At 41.6% G+C, this 20,490-nt stretch overlaps 1 protein-coding gene across 1 annotated transcript in view; it reads left to right on the top strand.

Moving 5' to 3' along the window:
• The window catches only part of NUDT6 (nudix hydrolase 6), a 43,334-nt gene that overhangs the window by 3,001 nt on the left and 19,843 nt on the right, over positions 1-20,490 (top strand). The window contains exons 2-3 of the mRNA XM_027853673.1: positions 256-459; positions 14,139-14,194. Of these exons, the coding sequence (XP_027709474.1) occupies positions 256-459; positions 14,139-14,194 (260 nt within the window). The remainder of the gene's footprint in view (positions 1-255; positions 460-14,138; positions 14,195-20,490) is intronic.

Below are 20,490 nucleotides of genomic sequence, written 5' to 3'. Positions count from 1 at the left end.
TGCATAGAACACTGGCCCTGAAGTCAGGAGGACCTGAGTTCAAATCCGGCCTCAGACACATGACAATTACTAGCCCTGGGACTCTGGGCAAGTCACTTAACCCCAATTGCCTCACCCCGCCCCCAAAAAAAAGAGAGAGAGAGAGATGCATTCTGGGAGGGGAAGGGGGGAAAGGAGGCTTTGGGTGATGTGAAAAAAAGATAATACAAGCAATCTTTTTAAAAAATACTTTTGTTTCATCCTTCTCAATTGCAGCCTCAATCCAGCAATGGCGAGCAGAGGGCAGAGTAGCCATCTGGCTGCACGTCCCCATCTTCCAAAGCCAGTTTATAAGCCCAGCGGCTTCCCTGGGCCTTCGCTTTCACCATGCAGAGGCTGATGCATCTCTGATGACCCTGTGGCTGGGGGAAGGGCCCAGCCGCTTGCCGGGCTATGCCACCCATCAAGTAGGAGTAGCAGGTCAGTGCCCAAGCCAGCAATCTCCCCAAATTCATATCTTGTAGAATCTGGTAAACTGGAAGTCCACCCGATTTCTTGCATCTGAGAGCTAAGATTACCCAGTGAATCCCCATTCAGGGAACAGTTCTCAGAGTGCAGGAGACCTTAACAGAGATTTCCTCCACATTAGAGAAGCGGTGTGCTGTGTGCAAAGACCAGTGGGTATGAGGTCCGAAGTCCTGGGTCCAAATCCTGGCAGGACAACGGAAAAAATGCTAGGCTTGGAATCAAAGGACTGGCCTTCACATCCTGACTTTGCCACTTCAGTCAATCAATAAGCATTTATTAAGCGCCTGCTGTGTTATAGACACTGTGCTGAGCACTGGGAATCCAAAAAGAGGCAAAAGACAGGCCCTGTCCTCAAGGAGCTCACAATCTAATGGGGGACACAACAAGCAAACAGAGATAAATATTATATTAATCTATTATATTTCAAGGCATTATTGTAAGACTATACTGGGCAGCTAGGTGGCACCATAGTGTTTAGAGTGTCAGGCAATAAGACTCATCTTCCTGCATTCAAATCCAGCCTCAGACACTTACTATCTGTGTGACCCTAGGCAAGTCATTTAACCCTTTTTGCCTCAGTTTCCTCATCTGTAAAATGAGTTGCAGAAGGAAAAGGCAAACCATTCCCATATCTTTGCTAAGAAAACCTCAGATGGGGTTGCGAAGAATCAGACATAATTCAATGACAACAGAATATATGTTAGAATATAAAAATATAATATATTATAAAATATTATGTTGTATAATGTATATCATTATCTAATTATATATTATGTTATGTTCATAATAATAATATTATTATGTTATAATTATATATGTTTGCTTGTTGTCTCCCCCATTAGTGTGTGTGTGTGTGTGTGTGTGTGTGTGTGTGTGTGTGTGTGTGTACAAGGAAGATATACATGGGATAAATGGGAAATGATTAACAGAGAAGGTGCTAGAAAAGAAGGCGCTCAAAATCTATGTGCCCTTTGGCAAGTTTCTCAACCTCTCTGGGCCTCACCTTGTCATCCGTACAATGAGGGATTGGACGAGGTGTCCTGTGAGGTCCTTGCTGGCTCTAAATCTGTGATCCTGCCTCTGTGACCTTGGGCAAGTCAACTCAGAAGTCCCTTCCGCTTTAAATCTATGGTCCTGTGATCCCTGTGGCCTCCAGTGACAGGGACCCGAGGCAGCTAGGTAGCACAGTGAGTAAGACAACTAGATATGGATTCAGGAAGACCCGAGTTCAAATTCAGCCGTGTGACCCTGCCCAAACTATCTGCCTCAGTTTTCTCAACTGCTAAATGGGGATAGTAACAGCACCTACCTCCCAGGGTTGTTGGGAGGATCAAATGAGATAATATTTGTAAAGGGCTCAGCACAGTGCCTGGCACACAGTAGGCACTTAATAGTAGGCTCACTAACTTCCTGAGGTAGCCATTGTACTTTGGAGAGCATCGATTGTTAGGAAATCTTTTCTTACTGTGAGACAGAAAAATGAATCTAATCCCCCTTCTATATGCCTCTTTCAGATGTTTAAAGGCATCCTCCCACCCCCATTCCACCCCCTTATTAAGTCTCTTTTCCAGGCAAAACTTATCTAGTTCCTCCAGCCAGTCCTCATATGGCATGAAATTCCCTTACCATCCTGTTTGGCTGCAAATCTCTTCCTAACCTGCCCAGTCTTCTTCTACCTTCTACCCTCCCCAATGTACTCGGTGACCCATGATACTGGCCTCTGCCTGGCCATCGAACGAGACAGTGCCATCTCTCGAGTCTGGGCCTGGAATGCTCTCAGTCCTCATCTCTTCTTTCCTGGCATAACAAAAGTCTTTTCCCCATAGACTCAGGTCAGATCTAAAAAAGGGGGCGGGCAGGGGATGGGACAAGAGAAGCCTGCCACGAGCATCCTTCTGTTTTCTGAGTACCAGGAGCATTCTGTTTGTTTCCTGCACCAACCAGCAGAGGGCAGCATGGAGTCAAGGGACATGGTTGAATATGCTTCCCATGAGAAACCTGCCTCCTTCAAATACCAGGCGTTAAATTGGGTATGGGAGAGCTTCCCTGCGCCAGACATGGGATTCCCTGGGCTTACAGTTCATCCATTCAAAGAAGAGGGGCAGGCAGCTTTCAGTTTTTAAATTTTATTTAATTTTTGATTTATGGAATGAAACAAGAATTTCTATATAACATGGTGCAATAAAAAAAGGTGATTGTACATGAAGCTGCAAATCTTCTCATACACGACTTGCTATTCCTTTCAAATATACAACAAAATTATCATGTAAATTTCTTTTTTTCTTCCCTACCCCCTCCCTAGAGATGACTACCATTAGACACAAGTAGGTAGATATGTGTGTGTGGGGGGTGTACATATATTTATGTATGTATGTATGTATATGTATGTATGTATTTGTCTATATTTATATGTATATATATGTAAAATAATTCTATATATACTTCTATTTATCAATTCTTTCTCTGGATGTAGATAGCATCTTTCTTCGTATGTCCTTTGTAGTTAATTTGGGTATTTATATAATAAACAGGCAGCTTTTAAAATTGTACAGAAGGCAAAGAAAACCACTCCACCCTCTCTTTATAAGTGATTTTAGACCCAGCTTTTTCAATAAATTTGTATTCTATTATTGCATCAAACTGGGATTTTTAGGGATGCCCTAATTAAAGCACATCATAACTAAGGAGAGGTTCACCACCTATTTCAGTCACCCAGATCTCCAAGACCCTCTAATTTATGAAGAAATCATGAGCAGTATCAGTAGAGAGAGAATGGGATCACAGATACAGAGCTAAAAGGGACCTTAGAAGGTGAGCTAGTCCAACCTCCTGATTTTACATTTGAGGAAACTGAGGCCTCTAGGGAAGGAAAGTGACTTGCCCAAGACGACACAGGTAATAGGTACCCGAGGCAGGATTTGAACCCAGGTACTCTGACTTGAAATAGACTATTTTTGCCATTTACTCTGGATAAGGCATTTGCCTTCTCAGTCATCTAAGCAGCTCTCTAAAAATGGAAGCTTCAAAGAAGGTGCTGTCCTACATGGGTAGGGAAATTTCTTCATCCACAAGCTCCCTCTCTCTGTTAATCACCAGTATCATTTATTCCTGTTACCCAGTTACACTCAGAAATGAGGAGCAGCTAGGTGACTCAGTGCATAAAGCACCAGACCCAGAATCATTAAGACACATCTTCATGAGTTCAAATCCAGCCTCAGACACTCACTAGCCGTGTGACCCTGAGGGTGCAGGAATGACTTCCAGTCAATCCCTATTGCTATTAAAAGCCTCATTAAAACCAGACTTTCCCTCTGAGAAGGAAACTTTGATTTTCTTTCTCCTTTTCCCTTCTTTGATTCTGGCAGGCCGTTGGAAGCACTAAGACAAGTGGTAACCTATGAGAATTTTGTAACATGATATCTGTGTGCCTAATGCCTACAACCATGTATTTGGGAGGAGGAAGAAACTAGGCATTAATATGTTAATGAAATATAAAAACATGTCCATATCCTGTTAACCCTTTACAAAGTAAGAAATTCTCCCTGATGAAATTAGAAAGGAAGCTGTCAATGAACAAGGTCAAAGATTGACCATTGCCCCAATAGCCCTTACAAAACAAGCGTGTCACCCCTGAGCACCAGGCAAAGAATTTGAGACTTGAACAGCTGTGGAGTTCAAGACAGGAGAAGCTTCAAGGAGTGTGACCCCCGGAAGCAGAGAAGAGAGCCAACCACTAATTCAGAAGAAGACTAGCCCTGGCAGTAGGTAGTTGAGCTGTAAAGAGCAGGCTCGGGGAGCTTGGCTGAATGACCCTTCCAGCAGAGATGTTTCATCTAGAGTGGAGCAGCGTGAGGACCCTGAGAGCAAAAAAGACATCAGGATGCTATAGCCACACATAAATTATCTTCGTCACATGTGTACTTCATAGCCAAGGTACAGCTAGGTCACGATTAGTGTGAGTGATGAATCCTTTGAAGTAGTCTCATTATTTGAATTCACCCTGCATATTTCCCCATTGGTCCGGAACCAATTACCATATTTTCCGTAATCGTAACTTTGAAAAGTGCAAATTCAAATATATGATCACTTCCCAGGTTTCATTATTCACACTAATCGGATCCTAGCTGTAATCTAAATTGTTGCTCACTCTTCTCTCTAGTGCTTTGCAGTTTTGTGGGCCAGTATGTTTCAAATTTGGAAGGGAGAAGGGCAGGGAAAGAGAATGTCTCGTAGCTATTGTTCTAATTATGCCATCTTACTAAATATTTTTGCTTTGAGCTAATTGTATCTTCTGGCTGCCTATCGAAGAGAAGCTCACCAGTGGGGGCTCGTAAGCTATAGGTTTAAAAGTATGAAACCCCAGAGTATCTTTGCCTCTTTTTTTTTTGTAGGCAATTGGGGTTAAGTGACTTGCCCAGGGTCACACAGCTAGTAAGTGTCAAGTGTCTGAGGCCGGATTTGAACTCAGGTTGTACTGACTTCAGGGCCAGTGCTCTATCCACTGCTCCACCTGGCTGCCCCAACCCTAGAACATCCTTTGCAACATAGGAGAGTAGTCATTCTTCTGGGGACTCAACCTATAAACCCAGGAGTATGGACTTGGGAGGTAGCCCAGAAAGGGTGCTACATGTATACTGTTTGTCAAGGTAGTAGCAGAATTCTATTTGTGTTCTTTTTTCCCCCTTCAGTGTATTTTTAAACTGTCTTATTGGTGCTTTTCAAAAATGCCTTATCAAGGGGCAGCTAGATGGCATAGTGGATAGAGCTCTGGCCTTGGAGTTAGGAACACCTGAGTTCAAATCCGGCCTCAAACACTTAACACTTATTAGCTGTGTGACCTTGGGCAAGTCACTTAATCCTGATTGCCTCACCAAGGAAAAAAAAATGCTTTATCATTAACTCAGCTTCCTACTATCCCCAAACTCTGAGCAGAAGACCTCTCTTTTAACAAATTATGAGTTTTAAAGGATAGCTAATAATTCATCGAGCATCTAGGTGGCGCTGCAGTGGAAAGAGTGCCAGACCTGGAGTCTGGAAGACTAATCTCCCTGAGTTCAAATTTGACCTCAAACACTTACTAGCTGCATGACCCTGGGCAAGTCACTTAACTCTATTTGCCTTAGTTTCTTCATCTGTAAAATAAGCTAGAGAAGAAAATGGCAGACCCCTCCAGTATCTTTGACAAGAAAATCCCAAATGGTGTAACGAACTGGACAGAAAAACAACAACTGAACAACAATAGTTCATATCGGTGTAGATTGAAGAGGACAGTCCCAGCCTAAGCCTTTACCCACCCTGACTGCCCCCCCTTTCAGTCCATTATTCATGCCCTAAGTTAAAGATACATTAGAAGAGAAGGATTATGTTATCAGAGAACTGAGTTTGAATCCTGATTCTTACTACCCGGTGTGACCTTGAACAAGCTGTGTCATTCTCAGGGCCTCAGTTTCCTTATCTGTAAAAAGAAGGGCTAGGATTAGATGACCTTTGAGATTCCTTCCAGATCTGGATCTGTGGTCCTGTAACTATGTCTAGCCTGGGTAAATTCAATGTATCCAAGTCCTTAAGAATTTCTCTGTTTCCTATGTGAGGATGTGGGTGTTGTGAGTGGAGAAGGCTACCAGTTATCTCATGGACATCAGCCAGCTTCTCCCATCTCCACCTAGATAGGATGGATACAATTTCAGTAATTATTGGATCAGTCCCAATAAGCCAACTGCTGTTGCCTGATTATGTAATGTTAAGTACCATTGGAAAGGACCTTGCTGAGTGGAGTTAGGAAACCCTATGATCCAACCCTCACAGAACCGTCCCTTCTTGTCAGGATGACCATCATTTTCCCAGGCTTGAAACAGTGAAGCCATCTGTGACTCGTTCATTTCCCATGCTTCCTGAATATAATCAGTTATTGACTTTTTCACCCTATCCATTTTTTCTTCATTTCTCCATCCCTTATTTTCCATTTGATGCCATTCAAGTTTCTTGTTCCCCTTTACCAGGAATATTGCAATAACCCCATCTCTGGTTGGGAGAATTGCAACAACCCCTCCTCTGGTTTCCAAGTCTGTGGTCCCTCTTTCCTTCACCCTATCTTATATACTGCTATCAGATTTAGCATCGTCTCTGCTTCTTTCCTTTCACACTAGTACTCTGTTGCTCAAAACCCTTTAATGATTCCTTATAACCTACAAGAGATAGTCAAAATTTCTTAGCATGGTATTTGAGCATCTCCACAATCCAACAGTAGATTAATGCCCGGGTCCTAAATCAGGAAGATATGAGCTCAAATTCAAGCTCAGATACTTACTAGCTGTGTGATCCTAGGCAAGTCACTTTACCCTGTTTGCCTCAGTTTCCTCATCTGTAAAATGAGCTAAAGAAGGAAATGGCAACCCACTCCAGTATCTTTGCTAAGAAGACCCCAAATGGGGTCACAAAGAGTCAAATGTGACTGAAATGACTCAACAACAATGTCCAGGTTTCTCCATAGAAGCTTCTTCTTGCCCGACCACATTTGCCAAAACTGACCTCTCTCTCTTGAACTTTAGCACTTAAAAGCACAGATAAGAACACATTTCATAAGCCACACACTAAAATATATCTCTTTACACCTCATATGGTTTCTGTTGGAACCTTAAAGCAGACCAGCATATCCTCAGACTAATGAAGGTACTCGTCGTTCAAGAGCGAGCCCCAGTTGAGTCATTTACTCTGTTTTTATGCACCAAATCATAGAATTAACATAATTATTTTGCCTCCACTATCTTTGTTGACATCAACAATCACTCTCAGAATCTGAGCTTGGTTACTTCATTTATGAAAGTGTAATTTCATAATTATAATAATGATGCTATGACAACTTCCACATGGCATCTGCCCAAACATCCTTCCCTCCTCACCACATTAAATTGCAGGGCATTTAGCAAGGTTGATTTCCCAACATACTTACCCTTCCTACAAAGAGATCAGCATAGCCTCATGCAGATTAAACGTATTCTTAGTGGGGTTCATCATTGTATTTCATTCACACACTTTGAAACCTCACTTTGTACCTTGGCTATAGTGCTGCAAAAAAAAAGAGAAATAGATGAAGACCTGAGATTTCACTGATGGGAGCTCTCATGTGAGGAAACACCATCCCATTCATGAGTGCAGGTCAGCACGTTTTCTGCAACTGATAGTCTGAGATTAAATGAGTTGCCCAGCCATGTTGTATCAGAGTCTTCCTGGCTCCAAGGATAGCCTTCTATCTGCTGTGTAACACTGCCCTTGTCCAAATCCCAGCCTTTCTACTACCTTTATTAGCTTGAGAAAGACCATTCCCCTCTCCTAGCCTCAGTTTCCTCATCTGTAAAATGAGAGGGATTGATTAGCCCTTTTGTGGCTTTGCTTCCCCCCCCCTCACCATAGGGCCCAGCATGATCCCTTGTATATACAATGGGTGCTCAGTAAAAGCTTATTAGTAGGTTGATGCCACCTCTATCTAACAAGCCTGATGGATGGATGTGGATTCCAGAGAATCCAGGCCTTTAATTTCTCTGCTCAGTTCCCTGGCTGGTAATAGAGTATGAAATCTGCCCAGATGCCATCCAGCTCAGTGTAGTAGTCACGGAAGAACCTGCAGCCAGGGAGTGTATCTGACCAGTGCGTGCTGATTGGCGATCAGCACACAGCCTGAATTGACACTGAATCGAATTGTGGTCCTGGAGAAGACTTTTGAAAGTCTCTTGGACGGCAAGAAGATAAAATCAATTGATGCTTTAAAAAAATTAATTCAGGCTATTCACTGGAAGGACAAATACTGAAAGTGAAGCTTAAATACTTTGGCCACATAATGAGAAGATAGGACTCGGTGGAAAAGACCTTGATGTTGGGAAAGATTGAAGGCAAAAGACAGAGGATGAGGTGGATAGATAGCGTCGTGGAAACAATGAATGCACCTGGACTGACTTTAAGAGATAGTGGAGAATAGAAGGGCTGGCGTGCTGTGGTCCAAGAGGTCACCAAGAGTCAGACATGCCTGAACCACTGAACAACGACAAAGAACAGGGGTATGTCACCTCTTCTGTAGTCTATTACTGGGATGTCCAAGGACCTGACTTTTCTGCTTAAATTCAGGCTTTGTTAAGCCACCCTTAACCCAAATTCCAAGCTCTTTAACTTTACCAGTGAGAGCAACTAAGGCTTCTGCCTCAGAGAATGTAACACCCAGCTAAGGAACACTTTTAAATATGTTTTTTTCTTTAAAGGTTTTAAAAGATTAAGTGCTTAAAACTGCACTAAGACTTTGGAACATTTGGGATCACAGAATTGTAAATTAAGAGTTTAAAAGGGCAGCAGAGATTATCTGGCCCAGGAATTCCTAATCTGTCATTTCTCTTGTACCCCTCTGGCAATCTGGCAAAACCTACAGACCTAATAATGTTTTTAAAATAATGTTTTTAAAGTTGTGGCATATGAATGTAATGGAATACTACTGTGCTCTAAGAAATGATGAGCGGGCAGACTTCAGAAAAACCTGCAAAGACTTATATGAACCAATGCAGAGTGAAGTGAACAGAACCAGGAGACCATTGTACACAGGAATAGCCACATTGTGCAATGACTGACCTTGATAGATTTAGCTCTTCTCAGCAATGCTAGAATCTAAGACAACTTCAAAAGACTTATGATGGAAAATGCTATCCACAGCCAGAGAAAGAACTTTGAAGTCTGAATGCAGATGGAAGCATACCATTTGCTCTCCTTTTCTTTTCTTTTCTTTTGTTTCTTCATTCTTGTGGTTCCTCCCATTAGTTCTAATTCTTCTTTACATCATGACTAATGTGAAAATATGTTTAATATAAATGTACAAGTAGAGCTTATATCAGATTGCACGCCATCTTGGGAAGGGGGAAGAAGAGGGAGGGGGAGAGAATTTAAAACTCAAAATCTTATGGAAATGAATGTTAAAAACTAAAAATGAATAAATAAATAATTTTAAAAATAAACAAAATAATGTTTTTAAAATAATAATGTTTTTAAAAACTGAAGGAAATACTACATTTCAATTATAGATTAGTGAAAATAAAGCTGTAAATTTTTTTCCCATCTAAGTTCATGGACCCCAAAGCCGTTGGCTTTGGCTAGAAGATGGTGACTGGTCCCCAGAAAGCATCTTAGCACCATAGTTGAAATAGGAGTTATCATTCCAATTATGGCTACCATAACTTTCAAGTCAGGACCACCAGGGGGCACTCACATTTTGATTTCACGGTACCTGATTTTTCCCCCAGGTCTTAGTACCTGCAATAATGAACTACAAATTTGATCCTCTAACAAATATACTGTATTACTGAATTTTAAGGGTATGTATCCATTTTAGTATTTTGTTGGCATCATTTCCTCCAGGATAACACGTCAGCTCAAAGCCAAATAGAATAGAAAGTATGTTTTCTGATAGCACACAGTCTGATTATTGATTGCTTGATGATTTTTAAAAATTACTTTAATAGTACAGAGCAGGTTGTTTTTCTTTAGGAGAAGGCTGTTTTTACCTAGTCCAGCACTGGCCTTGGAATCAGGACAGAACTGGCGCCAGCACCAAGCTTGGTCATTGTAATTACTTCACAATCAGGTGTTCTCTCTTCTTTCTATTTACGATGTTTGTGGTTATTTTTTCCATGGTTCTGCTGACTTCATAAATAGTGCACCAGTCCATGTGAACTTTCCTGGCCCTCCTTCAATTCTTCACAGTCATTGTTTCTGAAAAGGCAGTAATATTACATCATATTTGTATGCCACAACTTGATTGACAGGCATCTACTTCCTTTCCAGGTCTGTGCTGTCACAAAAAGTGCTCCTACTGACATTTTGGTGTACAGGAGGCCTTGTTATTTTGTCCTTAATCTCCTTGGAGAATATGCCCAACAGCGAGATGTCTGGGTCAAAGACTTTGGAATGTTTAGTAATGGACTCCCTCTTTGGAATTATGCTAAGAATATGACTAAAATGTCCAGTGTTGTAAAAGTATGTTCATTATTCTTATGGTTAAGCATAACGGACATGTCTGTGGCTCTTTGAAGTTTGCACAGCATCTATTTTATCTCATCTGAGCATCATGATAGCCCTGTGAAGTACATACTTCAGGAATTCTTACCCTCATTATACAGATGAGGAAACTGAGGTTCAGAGAGGTTAGCTGACTTGTCCATGGTTCTGTAGTTAGTAAGTGTCAGACTCAGGATTTGAAATCCAGCTTTTATGATTCCAAGATTTTCTTGACCCACCCTCCCAGCCAAAAGTGATCTCCTGTCTTATAAAATTTTCTAGAGCCTCATTCATGCCTCTTCTATGTACTTGACCCAATTCTGTTTTGTATTTTCTGTAGAATCATGGCCGCTAGAGCAAAATGGGAGCTTGGAAATTATCCAACCCTCTCTCCTCATTTCCCCTGGGGGACCCTCAGGCCCAAAGAGCTTAGCAGACTTTCCCAAGCCCACACAGGTAGTAAAAGATGTTTGAACCCAGTTTTTTGTCTCCAAATCCAGTGTTCTTTCCACTAGACCTCACCATTAATTCAACAAACCTATGAAGTGCCGATTACGTGCACTGTGCCAGCTGCCCCTGGGAAGGATGCAAGGTTAGATAAAGTTCTGGTTCTCTCTTTATGAAGCTGCCTAGTAGGGTCAGAGCTCAGTAAATGTAGAAGGGGTTGGTTCTGGAGGCAGTAAGTCCCTCCTCTGTGGGGGTCTTTACGCAGCAGCAGAAGAATCACTTGTCAAGTGTACAACAATGGTGATTCCTTTCTGGGTCTGTTGGATAAAGTGGCTGCTGAGATCCTTTCTGGTCTATCTTTCATGTCCGTGCCTTCGTACTGGCTGTCCCCCATGCTTGGAATATTCTCACCTCCTTCTCTTAGAATCCCTGGCTTCCATCAAGACTCAGCTCAGATCCCACCCTCTGCAGAAAGCCCTTCCAGCTCCCCAGGGTGCTAGCACCTTCTACCTTGTGTATTATCTTGCAGGTAGCTACATATTTACATGGTATTTCTCCCTCTCCTATTAGAACATAAGGCCTTTGAGGGCAGAGTGCCTTTGAGCGTCCCCAGCTTCTAGGACACTGCCTGACACATAGTGGGTGCTTAATAAATGCTTAGTGATTGATCGATGGATTCCAACTATCAGATTCTGTAATATTCCACGTACAAAGTAACCACCATATAGACTCATATATGTTAAGCACCTTATGAAATACAAGAAGTGCACCATGAAGTCAGGGGCACACAGGGCCATTCATTTCTTCTCTTAGACCACAGGCTGCTCCAAGATGGGGACTGTGTCTTAATTACATTTTCTTCTTCCCCAGTACCATTTATTCATTCAATCAACATTTATGAAGTGCCTACTATACGCCAGGAACTGTGCTAAACGTGGGAATCCAGAGTTGTTTAATAAGGGCCTGAGGGTGATTTAAGTGGTGGCAGGTATCCTGGATGATTTGGGGGACCTTGCCAGCAAGTGGCAGGAGCAGAATCTGTTTTATACAGGCTGGGTTATAAGAATTACAACAACAGTGAGAATGACGGTAACTAGACTTTACCCAATACTCCAAGGTCTGCAAAGTGCTCTATATATTTGATCTCTCTTGTTCATCACAGTACCCCATGAGGTAGTCACTATTATTGTTCCCATTTTACAGATGAAAAAAACTGAGGTTGTGAGTCAAGTGATTTGCTCAGGGTCAGGTAGCTAGTAAAAGGCAGGATTTGAAGGCGGATCATTCTGACTCCAATTTCAGCACTCTGTTGACTGAGGTTGTCCTCAGGATTTGATCGATTCAAAGGACTGGAGGCAAAAAAAAAAGCCACATCATTGGGAAATATATGTTCCTAAAGTATAGCAGAATTCTCATTGCCCTGCCAAATGTGCTTCTGACCCGATGCTTTCATTCTGGCAAATGCAGAGAACAGTGTCTGTTTTTAGTAAGTTGCATTTTAATCTTACTGTGAGTACATTTATTTTTATTGAATTTTATGGTCCATGAGTGTTGTGGGCCAGGCCTGACTAGAGCCGATTCCAAAGTACAATGAGTCAGTCAGACAGTTAACAAGTATTTGTTAAGCACCTAGTAGGTGCCAGGCACTGTTCTAAGCACTGGGAACACAAAGAATAACAAAAGACAGTCCCTGCCCTCAAGGAACTTATAGTTTAATGGGAGAGACAACATTTAAACAACTATGTGTTGTTCTTGTTGAGCTTTTGTTCAGTTTTCTTGGCAGAGGTACTGGACTGGTTTGCCATTTCCTTCTCCAGCACATTTTACAGATGAGGAAACTGAGACAAACAGGGTGAAGTGACTTGCCCAGGGTCACACAGCTAGTAAGTGTCTGAGGCTGGATTTGAACTCAGGAAGATGAATCTTCCTGACCAGGCCTGGAGCTCTATCCACTGTGCCACCTAGTGGCTCAAACAACCAGGTACAGACAAGATATATAGAGGATGAATTGAACCTAATTAACAGAAGGCATGCACCCTCATTAGGGGGGATGACGAAAGACTTCTCACAGAAGATAGGGTTTTAGCTGGGACTTGAGGAAGGCAGGAGATAGAGATGAAGAAAAAGAGAATTCCAGGTCTATGGAATAATCAGTGAAAATACAAGATTCAGGAAGGACCCAGCATTGATTCAGGCGGGCAGAGGTAGCTTCATTGCCTTTGCTTTGGTAGTGCTGGTTCATTTCTCAAAAGCATTTGTCAGGTTTGAAGGAACATGGGGCAGTTAGGTGGTGTAGTGGATAGAGCACCGGCCCTGGATTCAGGAGGACCTGAGTTCAAATTTGGCCTCAAACACATAACACTCACGAGGTGTGTGACTCTGAGCAGGTCACTTAGCCCCCCAATTGCCTCACCCAAAGAAAGAAAAATTTTGAAGGAACAGGTCCTCACCTCTCCAGCACTCACTTTTGTACTTAGGTCACCAGGAAGCTATGTCGCTGGTTAATCCCCTGGACCAATAAATCTCAAGTATGCCTTCAATACCTTTTATGGAAAAACTAGTCTAGCTTTCATGGGGAAGACGCTGCTCTTATCACAATGGGTATTTTTCATTGTGTGCTAATTCTAAGCCTGATTCATTGGATTGGTTTGAGATAAACCTGGTGCAGAGCAAACCCTCAGGCACTTTACAGGACACTCTGGGGGATATAGTGATAGATAAGAGGTTTTCTCTGCTCTTTGGAAGCTTTCAGTCTGGCTGTGGGGAAAGCATGCTCAGAGGTTACCAAGGTATAAGGGACATGTGAGGTACCAGAAGAGAGGTACAAGTGTAATGTGGAGGAACTCAGAGAATGGAAGTTGGGAGAAACAGATGGATGGAGAGAGACAGATGGAAGAAAGGAAAGAAGGGAAGAAGAGAGAGGAGGAAGGAAGAAAGGGAGGGAGGAAGGGAGAGAGAAGGGGGTAGGAAGAAGGGAAGGAAGGAAGGAGGAAAGAAAAAGGAAAGAAGGAAGGAAGATTGATGTGGTCATATGAGGCTGCTTGGAGAAGGTGGGCTTTGAGCTAGATCTTGAAGAGTGATTAGGAGTTGGCTAGGGCAGAGAGCTGGAGGAGTCCAAATTTAATTTTCCTTCATCTATACTTTCCTCCTAACAGGTGCTGTATTTGATGAAGACACTGGAAAAGTACTGGTTGTACAAGATCGAAATAAAGTAAGTGATGTCTTTGTTATAAATGAACTCTGTATGTTCGTATTATTCTAGGGGAACAAGAAAATAAGCCATCCCCATTTATGTTGTCCAAGATATCACTGTCCACAAATCATAGGATGCTAATAAAGAGACATTTTAAAAAGTCAACAATTAATTAAATGCTTATTATGGGCAAAGCCCTGCCCTGAGTTCTGAAAGGAAAAATTGGGGGAGGGATGAAAAGGGAAAAAGTCCTTCCTTCAAGGAGTTTACCTTCCAATGGGGGAAATAAACAGGTCCAAATATAGCCCACACATGGCACTGATCTCCCAACTGTCCCCAGGTTCTATCCCAGGACTGGGGCTTCCTATCTCATCCCAGCTGCATCTGCATTGTCTTGTCACGGTGGTATTCCCAAAGTGATAGCCTTATGGCTACTATTCAGCTCTATCAAGGTTCTTAGAATAACTCACCCCTGTAGCTCCTGAGCCCTAACTACTATCCTTCCCATATACACAAAATCAGTCATGATTACACCATTGACTCTTAAATATAAAACATTTATGAAATGGTAAGACAAAAGCAGGAATAATATTTACTCAATAGAAGAAAAGAGGAGGAATAATAAAGCTATAATAATCAATGAATAAACCTGGGTCATATTCTCCCAAGAATTCACAGTGTTCCAGAGAAGAAATGGGTACACAAACACATCTAGCAGGGAGGAACATGAATACGGAAATTTGTGCCCAGGGAGGACAATTCATGACTTTGGATGGCGGGACTTTATGTCCTAGATCTCTCTAGAAAACAATCTGCACTAAACTTCACTGACTAGGGCTAGCCTAAACCACTCCACTGCTTTCTGCTCCCCTTGTAGTCCTCCTGTCTCTCCTGCTGAGAATAGCTTCTTCTCTGCTGCTCTCAGGCGGCTGAAGTAATGACAAATTCTTTTAACACATTGCCACCCTTGGCAGGGTGCTCAGAAAGTGTTGTGCTCTTTCGGTGATTTAAAGTTCCCTTAAGTTGGAAAATTGCCAAACTCCTCAAAATTTTTGAGGGCTCTGAAGAGTTTCTCCTTCTCAAGTTGTAGCGGCCATGTAGCCTTTCCTCAGCTAGCTCTTCAAATAGCAAAGGATTCTGCTTTGTCCAATCAGCTCTCTGCAAAGTCATACCTCTTCTCACAGCAAAACAGATGTAAAACCTGTCTTTCCCCGTTTTTCTCTTTCACCAGAGAAGACAGTATAAGATAATAAAAATAAGGTTTGACCTCTTTCAGACTATAAACTATGGTAGAAAGGATAAATTCAGATAACTCTGGACAAATAGCAGTGTGATTCAGCTCTCTTCCAGTGAGCCGGTAAGCTCTCAGGAAAGCAATGCCACTAATTTACATGAAATAATTGTGTGGGTTAGATAATTGGGTTGTTTGCTGCTACAGTTCAACTGTCAGTTGTTGTAATGACCTGGTTATGTATATTACATTTAAGAGGGAAGACAGTTACTGACACTGACTTTTAGACAAGAGGTCCAAGTTTTCCTTCCCAAGAATATAGATAAGTAGGCAGAATAACTATTTGTATGATTTGTTTTTATAAGTGTTGCCAGTTCTGGGATGGCATCCCACATGTAGCCTACATGGGTCTGACTGGGGCTGTGTATGATCTGTAATAGTTGACTCCAGGACTGAAGAAGACCAACTTTAACTCTCATGTAGTGGAGAAGACATCCTGAAGAGAATTAGTGAGTGACTTTGCTTTCGTCAGGGACCTAAGTGGTGGGACCATAGTACTAGTGACAACCCCACCAACCCTCCTCCCAGTCTTCCTGCTACTGGTTCATTTTCTCATGCTTATCCTGAGTTCTAAGACAGTTAAAGAGTATGTTTTAATAACTCCTCATGGTGCATAGAAATGCATCATCTCTTTTATTAATTAGCTCCTATCTCCTCCAGTTTATAAATAAGCCAAGGAAACTTCTTTTCCCTTAAGCTTTCACTCCTCTTTCTCTCTCAAACCCTTTGTTGTCACAAGTTTATATAATAGCAATGTTGTTTGAAAATATGTTGGTTCTATTTTGTACACGTTTGGAAAATAATCTGCAGAATCTAGCTGGGCTTGCAAGGACTTCATAGTTCCCAAGAATTAAAAAAAAAAAAGAATTCCACTTTGATCAATTTAATTCCTTTTCTTTATCCCTCCCTCACTACCACCACCTCCCCGCCTTCTCTCTCACCCTCTTTCCAATTTGTTTCACTTTGTAATACGTTACTGGTAATGAGTTGCAGGAAATACAGTATTAATTTGTTTTTTTCCTAAATATTTGAGTTTAAAACTCCTATATCTAAAAATACAGTTGGTGTCATTAATAAAGATAAAATCTTTCTATCTTAAAAACAAAACAAAATAGTGTAACAAAAAATACAAAGACATTTAAATATTTCAACATTGTCTGAGTAGTGACAAAAACAGCCCAAGTCACCTCTAACCATCAACTATAAACAGATACCAACTTCTTTACAAACACTTGAACCATGGTCTTCTTACTCAGCTCTCTGAGGTTGGCAGTCAAAGTTACTCAGATGTTCTCTTCAGAATATCTTCCCCACATAAGAGAGTTAAGCTCAGTTCTCTTCAGAAAGAGGGTCTGCATGGCTCCTATCACTGTCCATCAATTTAGAAGAAGAAACTCCTCAGAGCCTTCAAGATCTGAGCAACTTGGCAGTTCTCCAACATAAGATAACTTTATGGTTAGATTATCCCTGAAAGAGCATAATATTTTCTCAGGACCCTGACAAGGGTGGCTATGTGCTAAAAGAATTCAGCAGCCTGAGAATTAGAGAGAAGCAGTTATTCTCAGCAGGTGAAATTTGAGGACCATGAGTTATCTCTAGGGTAACTTAGACATTTAAACCCCAGCAAAGGTCTCTCAGGTCTTTCTGTCTGTGTCTCACATAGTGTCTCCTAGCCAGGACACAATTCACTCCTGGTGACCTATGATCTGTCTCTCCCCAAGATTCTATTTCCTCATAAAAGATACAGTAATAACATCCATTGTCTCTATAAGAGAGGCCCTCAAAGCTGGTGTTATATAAACATACAATCAATGTCCAAATACAGGTTCTAAGACAAGAATTTTTTGAATGGATATATAGACTTTCACTGAAAAAATAGCTAAATAACATTTACCAATTAGATTACCTATTTACTGGGGAAACTTTTAGGATTTGTTTTGGTTTTATTTTGACTGAAGTTCTTCTGTGGTGCTCCATGGCATGCACATTACTTTGGTCTCTTAAAGGCTATGCCAACACAACAGAAGTTGTGGCAGATCTCACAAAGCTGGGAAGGCTTCAGGGACAAGCCTGGTGGTAGATGATGTGTCTTTATTTGAGGATCAGCCTAGCCAAATACAAAAAAAGCTAAGCACCAGAAGGCTGGCCACAAGAAGATGGTTTTTTTAGGCTCAGCTACCATCTATTGAACTCTGCCTTGGTTGAAGGAGGGCTCAGATGAAAGAAACCACAGGTTTTTGAATTGCCAAAATACTGTCAATGGACAGTTTTTCCATCGTTGGGACATTTCCCAACATCATCACTTGTTGTTCAAAACCTTCCTGACTTCCCAATAATAAATACAACATTATTACCACCACCTATTATGGTGGAAAGGCAGGATTATTTTCAAGCCACAGATGAGAGATTTAGGATATATTCCAATATAGTTTAGTAAAACTCCAGGGCCATGAGCCTACTTATCTGGGGTCTTGGCAGTTCCACTGGCAAAAACAAGGATGTTGGAAGGGGAAAGATGATTTGGTTTGGGATGTGCTGTTTGACAGCAGAGTAAGACATCCATATAGGAAAATCTAAACATTTGCCCTCATTTGTGTGCTCATTATATGGTCTTGGAGATGTTTCATCTGTATCAAGGTTCACATGTTTGTAATATTTTGTAATTTGCAATAATTTGTAACATTAAGAATAAAGACTAGTCCTGTGGTTTCTTTGATATAGGGAACTCTCAAAGGAGGAAACTCTTTCTATTAAGGCAGGTCTGTACTTTCTCTACCACTTACGATCTTAGAGACCTACCCAAGGCACTGAGTCCACCCTAATCTTCATGCTTTCCCTCGGACACTACTCCTAGTTTATTCTCTGTGTGTCTTGTTTGCACACAAGTCCCAACTAAAATCTCATCTCCTACAGGAAGCCTTTCCCAACCCTTCTTAATTCCAGTGATTCTCCTCTCTTAATTATTTCCCATTTATCCTGTAGGTAGCTCATTTGTTCATATTTGTTGGCTATAATTTCCTCCATTAGACTGTGAGCAGCTTGAGGGCAGGGACTGTCTTTTGCCTCTTTTTGCATCCCTAGTGCTTGGCACAGTACCTGGCACATAGTAGGTGCTTAATAAATGTTTACTGACTATTAAATACATGGTCGTTCACATGTTGTCTCTCCATTAGATTGTGAGCTCCTTGAGGGCAGGGACCGTTTTTGCCTTTTTTGTATCCCCAGTGCTTGGCACTCTACCTATCATGTAGTAGAAACTTAATAAATTTGTGCCTGACCTGTGGTAGAGCCTTCTGAGCCCATGTTGGTCTGATCAGCCGAAGTCAGAAACACCGTACCTCGACCCCAACCTAGTGATGTCATTTTGGTCTTTTTTGAGAACGAAGGACGACAACCGGTGGACAATAAGTGCTGATTGACTGACTGATTTCCCATGGTTACACAGCCGGTAAGATTCAGAAGCAAGGACAGAGCTCAAGCCTTCCCAGCTTCCAAGTCAGCCACTACATTGCCCAGATTTTGTTATGCTCCTGCATTGACTTTTTTTATTGATTCAGTTAGTCAGCAAACATCTATTGAGCAACTATTGTATACAAAGTGCTGTGCTTGGCCTTGGGGTTAATACAAAATTTCGGGAAGATGCAGTGCCATACTGTAGGATAAAGCACAAAAAGAGAAAGAACTTGGATCTAGCTGAAACACAAAGAACACCTACTTGCCAAGTGAAATATTGGGCTGACTTGCACGTCCCTGGAGAGCTATGGTAACCAAAAAAATTTACTCATCCCAAACTAAATATCAGACTGTCCTGAGGCAGCAACTGCTGGAGAATGCAGAGTGGCCAGAAAGGACAGACTTGACCCGAGGGCTTGTACTGGTTTCACACTGGGTGATCTGCTCCCCTTGGGGAAGTGCCTATATGGCAGCTATGACTCAGGAGTGTTGCTATTCCTCTTTTTTTTTCAGTCTTCAGTCTGCAAAAAAATGGAACAGAAATCATTAGCTAGGAATTAAAACCAAGGATAAGTGAGATAGAAAGAATGCTTTGTTCTCAATGTCTTCAAACCTCCTGGTCTGGATGTATTATACTGTAGATTACTGAGAGAGCTTGTAGTTGCAATGCTAAATGCTATCAGTCATCTATGAGCAGTATCAATAGTGGATAAATATCCCAATTAAAAAAAAGGAAAGGAAAGAAAGCAAACTCTAGTGAACTTGACACTTATTGCTGAAAAATTCTGGCATGAGTTATTAAAGGTTTGTGTCATGCCCAAGTGCCCATAACCAGGCAACCCACAAAGTCCACAAAGGATGGGAAAGGGTAGGAAGGGGATGAGAGTGATCAAGCTTGGGTTCATTAAAAATAACTCATGGTTGACTAACCTCATTTCCTTTCCTGATAAATTTCCTAAACTGGTAGTTGAGGAAAATATAAACATAATATACCCAGGCTTCAGCAAGACATTGGACAAAGTATCTTTTGATCACCTTTTAGACAAGATGGTGAAACTAGACTAGCTCTTAGTATATTGGGGAGGGATGACATCAGTTGGAAGCTACCAGAAGGATCTATAAGGAATGGATCAGTGTCAGCTTGGAGGAATTCCTTGAAAGTCCCTCAAGTCAACAAGCATTTATGAAGCCCTAGGAATATACCACTTACCACCAATGTGACTCTGATCAAGCCATTTGACTTCTCTGGTCCTCAATTTCCTCACCTCTAAAATGGAGCAGCTGGACTAAAGGACACCTAAGGTCTCTTCCATTTGGAAGTCTACAATCCTACGCATTTCAACTCTTTATCAGGAAAAACTCCCTAATTAGGTCTGTATGGACAGGAACTAGGCTGCCTAGATATGTAATGAATTCCCTGGCCCTGCCAGTCTCCTGGTAGCAGATATGATGATGATGAGGAGGAGGATGATGATGATGACGACGATGATGAAGACTGATGATGATGAAGAAGAAGAAGATGGTGATGGTGATGACAATGAAGACAGATGGTGATGAGGATGAGGATGAT

This window comes from Vombatus ursinus, unplaced genomic scaffold (genome assembly GCF_900497805.2).
Source record: "Vombatus ursinus unplaced genomic scaffold, bare-nosed wombat genome assembly UNPS02010193.1, whole genome shotgun sequence".
Classification (NCBI taxonomy): domain Eukaryota; kingdom Metazoa; phylum Chordata; class Mammalia; order Diprotodontia; family Vombatidae; genus Vombatus; species Vombatus ursinus.
The sequence above is the reverse complement of the archived record's forward strand: the minus strand, read 5'-3'. Positions and strand labels throughout refer to the sequence as shown.